The 7,599-nt window shown below is 35.8% G+C and overlaps 1 protein-coding gene across 1 annotated transcript; it reads right to left on the minus strand.

Annotated features, from left to right (window-relative positions):
• Positions 1 to 3,661: 3,661 nt before the first annotated feature.
• LOC133682888 (short-chain dehydrogenase/reductase 2b-like) lies at positions 3,662 to 6,476 on the minus strand. Its single transcript, XM_062106435.1, has 6 exons — positions 6,447 to 6,476; positions 5,557 to 5,639; positions 4,857 to 4,947; positions 4,406 to 4,458; positions 4,015 to 4,273; positions 3,662 to 3,883 (listed from the first exon to the last, which is right to left on the minus strand). Exons 1-6 carry the CDS (start codon positions 6,474 to 6,476, stop codon positions 3,662 to 3,664), a joined length of 738 nt encoding a protein of 245 aa, XP_061962419.1.
• Between the last annotated feature and the right edge of the window lie 1,123 nt (positions 6,477 to 7,599).

Below are 7,599 nucleotides of genomic sequence, written 5' to 3' on the forward strand. Positions count from 1 at the left end.
GTTCTATGAGATGGAAAAAACTTCTTTAAAAATTGTTGTTGCATTTCATCTCAAGCACGAATGGATCCAGGTCTCAAATTTTGTAGCCATGTTTTAGCTTTATCTTTTAATGAAAAAGGAAAAAGCTTTAATCTAATGGTGTTCATGCTACAATTTGAGTCATTATACGTGTTGCAAACCTCCTCAAATTCCCTTAAATGCAAGTATGGATTTTCTAAATCTAAGCCATAAAAAGATGGTAAAAGTTGAATAATGTCTGTCTTAAAATTAAAATGAGATGCATCAGGAGGAAAAACTATGCATGAGGGTGCACTTGTTCTTGTGGGATTCATGTGGTCTCTAAGATTTCTAACCCGAATATTCTCATTATTCTCATTATGAAGCGATTGGTTATCTTTTTCAGCCATATTTTCTGAAAATGATGAGGATACCCTACAAAGTCTACCACTTAATGTACGTGACCACACTCTCATGCACGTGTAAGAAGAGAATAAAAGGAAGAAGAAAACAAAAGAAAGAGAAACAAAACAAAAGAAACAAAGTTAGATACAAGAAAAGAGAAAAGAGAAAATAAAATAAATACTATAATTTGTACAAGAATTTATGTCCCCGGCAACGGCGCCAAAAACTTGACACGACCAAAAGATTGATATCTTCTCCCAAGTGCAGGAGTGTCGAAGTAATAAATAACCTGGCAAGACCGGGGTCGAACCACAGGGAGGTTAATTGTATAAATTATAGATAACAATAAAACAACAACAACAACAACAACAACAACAACAATAATAATAATAACAGTGATAATAGTAATAGTGAAGAAGAAGAGGAAGAAGTTGATGAGAACTTTTGAGATGGAAGATTAACGTAAGGATTAAACAATGATAACAACAAATGTCAAGGTTAGAGGATCCACTAATGGTATTTCAAACAAGTATAGTATAAACTCTTATTATTCAATTGGAAACCACACACAAGGAGGTTCCAATCAGATTATAAATTGTTAACAAGATTACATTAGCTATCTTATTCGAATAATGCTAATACTTGTAAATGTTTTCAGGCATTCATGATTATAACTTATGTTAACAACAAATCAAGTTCCTTTCATAGCTCAGGTGTCGGTTATACCATACAGTATGGGCTATGAAAGTGCCAAGTATTTGTTATACTAAGTGTTATACAACATAAATCTAGATTAACCATTTAACAAGCAAAGTATTAAAAGTGAATAAGATAACAAATATAAAGCATGTTAGTATCCAACATTAAAGTCCATGTTGAATTTATATTATACTTATCCTTACACCATTAGTGTAACCTTTTCACCTTGACATAATTAACTTAACTAAACATAATGAAAGAAAGAAACATAAATAAACAAGGAAAGGAAATGAAAAGCATAAGTAATAGATTAATATAAGCAAAACTTAAGCATTACAAAATATAAAGAGAGAAAGCAAGAGCATGATCTTGATCTGGAAACCAAGATGCTTAAATACATGGCAAATGCCTCCTTTTATAGGCCAAAATTCGGAACTATTGATTTGTTGACTAATTGATGAGTGGGTGGCCACATCTTGACTTGGTGACAATTCTTATCTTCTTGTCTGCTAAACACGTCATTGATGATGTCATAATTTGAACAAACTTAAATCATGAAAGTTCTAGGAAATTGTCTCATCTTTCCAGGGTAAACATTTGAGATCATTTGAACTTCTAGAACTCGAGATATGGGCTGAACACTGAAAAATGTCTGGGCTGCAGGACAGATTCGAACTTCTTCGTTGTTGTTACAATTTGTACTTGAAAACAGCCTTTTTAAATCTTGGGCTCCACATGAAAGTTGTATCCCTATGTCTTATCTTTCCATCCATATAAAATGGACCTAAATCCAAGATCTACAGCTCCAGATATGACCCAATTACCGAACAGTGTTCCAGTTTGGACTGCACCAGCATCTCTTTTCTAAGTTTGGCCATCTCTTTGTCCTTTCAATTTCAGTACTTCAACTCATCAATCAATTCTTTCATTTATGTGATAGGCCTGCATTTAAGATGAACATTTACCATAAATTAAAGGTATCTTATATAATTAGATATGTTATTATAAAACATGCTTTAGTTAAGGAGTTATTGATACTTCAAGTGCAAAATGATGATATAAAACCTTGATAAAAATGCACTTTTAAGTACTAATCAACTCCTCTATTAAAAGCATGTATGGAGGCTGCTATCAGAGGGGACTTCACTTTGGGTGATTTGGGTGCGTTCTGTTCTTCTTAGAGGGCGCTGCTTCTAGTATACCAACGTCCCCTCAACTTCCTCATGGTCCTGGCGGAAAATTCTTCTAAGTAGAAGCTGGTGCAAGGGCTTGTTCACGCCATGCATAGGAAATGGCAGGCATAATGAGACTCACGATCACCTTTTCTTCCATATTGTGGGGTAACATCTCAGCAAAAACACTTATAGCCTGGCCTCTTTAACTTGGAATGGATTGCTTCTATGGGCGGGTTCCACACTGAGGAACAACAAGGACTTCTCCCATCTAATAACAAGACTGGTTCTCTCTACAGTTGTTTATTTCATCGGGTTTGAGCAAAAAAACAGAATTTTCAACAAAGTTTTCAAGATAACACAAGAGCGAAGGGATGAAGCTGTTGAACTCATCTGTATCTGCCTTCTGGAAAAGGATCAAACTCAGATCCCTGGCACTTTCAAATGCATCTGGAGACTGCCAATGAGCTAAAGAGGGGGGATCGAAGGCAGAGGAAGAATGATATTGAACACAATTGATGATGAACTGTGATGATGCAAAAAGCGCCAGTTAGAAATCGACCACTGTTCACGTGGAGCCTGGATGGTTTTACACTTAGGAGCAATTTTTTTTACATGGCCACTGTTCATGCAGAGGCCATGCATGTATTCTTTTCTTTACTTTGTTCTTTCGTTATGTTTGCTAGCTGCTTGCAAACAGCTCCTCTTTAATTTCTCCTGGGTATGCCCCTCGTAGCTATGTAGAGAATTTTCCATCATTTATATACAACCTAACTTTTACAAAAAAAAAAAAAGTTCAGGGTTTGAAGTTTGAGGTTTAGGGTTTAGAATTTAGGGTTCGTGTTATTGATTCCAGCACCAAGTTCACGTTGGAACGTCTTGCACCACAGCCACCAGGTCATCCACTACTAAAAAATGTATTAATTAGCAACGGATTATTCCGTTGCAGATAATACTAAAATCCGTTGCTAAAACAATTTAGCAACGGAATCAGCAACGGACAAAATCTGATGCAGATTTGTTGTTGCTGATTTTTCAGCAACGGATTTTTCTGTTGCTGATTTCGCAGCAACAGATTATCCGTTGCTGAATATATTATTTTTATTAAATTAATTTTTTATTTATGAATTTTAATTTGTTTAATTAATTATTTATAGATATTTTAAAAGTTGTAGAATATATATAACCAACATAAATTAATATTAAAAATAAATGCATCACTAATAAAAAAAATAGAATAAAAATAATGTTCATATTATAAAAATTTAGTTAAACTTGTATTAATACGAACAAAATTAATGGTACAATAACAAATTAAATTAATAAAGGCAAACGATATTATAAAAAATTACATTAACAATACGAGCACCTATGTCTTAGAAAGAGGGCTAAGGGAGATGGAAAGTATTCCTTACATTTCGTCTGCCATTTAGTCTTCCAAGCCGTGAACTTACATTAACAATACGAGCACCTACAGCAGAAGGTCTCATCAAAGGAATCAGAGATTGAGTGACATTTTTGGTACCATAATAGTTTGTAGCAACAACATTCTGGGCATGTTCAACTGAATTGTCAGCCCCAAGATTGTAATTAACACCAGCATTATTCACCTGCAAAAGGAATAATATGCATAAGACATGTCAAAGAAATTCAGGACAACATGTAGGTAAAAACATACATAAAACATGGAATCATGGTATAACTATTGCCAGAACTGAACAGTAAATTACAATCAACTTACCAGAACATCTATTCCACCATAAGTTTGTTCTATCCACTCAGCAAATTTCTTGATGGATAAAGAATCTAGGACATCAAGTTGATGGAAATCCACACTCAAACCCAACTCTTTCAGGACATTGGCAGCTTCAAGACCAGTGCTACTTTCTCGTGATGTCAGGATAACTGTTAATCCATGGTCTGCAAGTTGTCTCGCTGTCTCAAATCCTATTCCTCTGCTCCCACTAGTCACCACAGCGACAGTTTCTGATGACCACCACCTGCAAACATTCCACCAAATTTATTACTCTATAGTTGTGACTTGGATCAGCATGAAGCATCCCACATCCTAAAGTTGAATACCTTAAGCCCCTAACAAATCATATCCCCCAAAACTCTAGTTTGCAGTTCACAATCCACATGTACAACAGAGGACTCTGATCATGAACACAACACCACCTAACCACTGAAATCAGAGGTGCAAGCATTTGACCGTTGAATTAAACCAAACCGAATTGTTTTGCAATAGAACGAATAGACAAAGAAAATGCACTAGCATTTTCAAACCATTTCTAAAACAAGTTCATAGAATACTAAAGTGAACCACATTTCTGAAACACATATACTTATCTTGCATATTTGACTACACTTTAAAAATAGCAGTGCAAACATGTTTAACTAAGGTCAGCTATCAACATCTTTAAGCTAATACACGCACTGCTTTATGTTAATGCAGATAAGAGATGGCCAGAAAGTATTTTAACATAAAAAAGAAACAGCAAACATTTAATGTAAGGCAACTGCATCTTTCGTTTGGTTTGAATTTCATTCTTGAAACAGCAGTATTTTTTCCACAAAACATACTGTAGCAATATTTTCAGCAGAGACTGTAGCAACACCAAATTGAGTAAGGGCTTCAAATGAAGGGATGGTGAAACTTAAAAGTTTTCCTGGGCTCCTCAAAAGAATGAAGATAAAGCTCAACAAATGGACACCTAAATAGAAGCATAGTGACGCACACAAGCAGTGCCATAACTAAAAATTGTTCAAATTGCACAAATGATAAGAAGGCTACTGCAAAGAAAGCTCCCTCCCTAGTCTTTTCCGGTTTTTGTAACTAGTAATTTATACCACTAGTTAGGATTACATCTTTTTGCATGCTCTGTTTTGCAACAATTTTACTAGTTACTGCAAAGAAAGCAATAGTTTTGCAACTGTAGTTAGGCTACTTTCCACAACATTTTTCATGCTCTGTTTTGCATGATCTGTTCAACATAAATCTCAACCCCCCCCTTTCTGTATATTTTTTTTATACCTCACCCAGTTAATAAATTTAAAATAAAATACATTACATTAATAATTAAAAATATTAGCATGTTATAAAAGCCATATTTAACAAATAATTTGCAAAAAATCAAACAAAATTATTATTCTCATCAATAAAATTAGTTAATAAAATAAAATACATTATCTCTAAATTACAAATAAAATCTCTCAAATATGGGTTTCTAATTATACCTGTTTTAATTTGTTATACCGTTTGCAAGTGGATTCTTAGGAGCACAGCATGATTCTTTGCAAATGGGAGCACACCACAACACAGTTCTTTGCAAGTGGGAGCACACCACTATCCTTTGCAAGTGAGTTCTTGAGAGCACAACACAGAAGAAGTAAAGCAAAAGTGGGGTTATTGAAAAGGGATGTTTTGGAATTACATATTCCTGGACAATAATTTAAGAGAAAGTGACAGAGGAGAGGTGGGTTTCTGGAAAAGAAAGAAAGGGATAAATTGATTGGGTTAGGGTTTTTTATGTGGAGAATGAAAGTTGTTTGATTTTGAATTGGAGTAATTAATTGTCTCCTCCCGGGTGTTTTTTCGTTTTTATATATATATATATATAAAATTCAAATTTTGTTCTTCTCTTTATCAGCACAGTCATTGTAGACCGTGTCATTGTATTAGCAACGGATAATCCGTTGCTGATTTTTAATATATTAATTTATTTATTAACAACTGATTTTCTGTTGCTAAATCCGTTGTTAATATTAAAAAATTAATATATATATAATCCATTGCTAAATTTGCATCTGAAATATTCCGTTGCTAATTGCCGATGCTATTGACCTTTATTTTTAGTAGTGATCGTTTAAAGGTTTCAGAAGAGATGCTTTTAGAAAATGCAGAACAATGGAACCGATGTATGGTTGGTTTTTTCCCTGGCTTTAGGATGCCATATCATGCTGTCAATACCATTGCCTCACGAGTTTTGAAACCATATGGCCTAGAGAATGTTACTACCACATCTAATGACTTTATGATATTTAGGTTCACTACTGAAGAACAGATGTATGTAATTCTGGAGAAAGGACCTTGAATGTTTGGGGGGAAAAACATTGTTCTTCAGCAATGGCATCCTCGCATGCAGTTTGACAAAAACAAAATCTCCACTTTACCTGTATGGATTCGACTGCATGGGCTGCCATTCCCTCTATGGTCTAAGCAGGGATTAAGTTTGGCTGCTAGCATGGTAGGGCGTCCTCTTTCATGTGATGAATCTACTTACAGCTGCACGAGACTGGAATATGCAAGGATTTGTGTGGAAATTGATGCTTCCCTCCCCTATATCCATGAGTTTGATATTGACAGTCCACTATCATCTGAGTCTATTCCAATCAAGGTTGAATATGAATGGAAACCTACTAGGTGTGAAAAGTGCAGCGTATTTGGCCATTCTTGTCCTCTTATTTCTGCACCGGCTCCTGCTCCTGATCCTACTCTTGCACCTATTACTGTCCCTATCCAAGACAAAGGTAAAACAATTGCTATTGATCCATTGCACCCAAACACTGCTTCCAATCCTTCATCCAATGAATCTGTTGTGCCTTTCTTTATCCCTATCTCCAATACATTAGCCTCCCCGATATCACAATCAATACCTCATTACCCATCATCCTGTCCCTGCACCATTAGACCTTATTACTGTGTTGAACCCTATTCAAAATATAGCCACTGCATCATTGCCTACTGCAATAGCTTCCATTTCTCAACCCCCGCTTGTACCTACCATAGAGCATGTAAATGCTCTGCCACACAAGTCCCATGAAGACCCTTCTTCCCAAGTTGATGCACCTACTGCCCTTAACCATTCCCCTGCTTTGGACACCATCGAATGTATGGAAAGCAAGATGGACTCTTTAAAGAGCCACAGTGATGCCTTTTTGGTAGTTGAAACCTCAACAGCTTCAATCCCTCTTAGTGATAGCCATGATGAGTCCCCTGCTCCCTCACCGAAAACAAATAGAAAGAAGAAGGGCGACAGGAAACGCAAAGAGGCCAAGGACCTCTAATGCAATGGTTGTAAGCCCCTCATCTTTTTATTATATGTTAAATATAGGTAGCTGGAATGTTTGGGGACTCAATAGACACAACTTGGATATTTTTGGTTTATTAGAAACCAGGATCACAGCCTCTCATCTAGATACAGTTGCTTCCACCCTTGCCTTCTCTCCTTGGAAATACACATCCAACATTACCTCTTCCTCCAACTGCCGTATCTTAATCGGTTGGAACTCACAAAAACTCTCTCTCACTTATACCACCTCCTTT

This window comes from Populus nigra, chromosome 1, assembly GCF_951802175.1.
Source record: "Populus nigra chromosome 1, ddPopNigr1.1, whole genome shotgun sequence".
Classification (NCBI taxonomy): Eukaryota; Viridiplantae; Streptophyta; class Magnoliopsida; order Malpighiales; family Salicaceae; genus Populus; species Populus nigra.

Coding starts and splice junctions, on each gene's coding strand:
- LOC133682888 (XM_062106435.1), bottom strand. CDS start 6,476: ATGGCAGCCCATGCAGTCGAATCCATACAG. Junction 4,948..5,556: donor CATTTGCAAAGAATCATGCT/GTGCTCCTAAGA, acceptor TCTTTTGAGGAG/CCCAGGAAAACTTTTAAGTT. Junction 3,884..4,014: donor ATGGTGGAATAGATGTTCTG/GTAAGTTGATTG, acceptor TTCCTTTTGCAG/GTGAATAATGCTGGTGTTAA.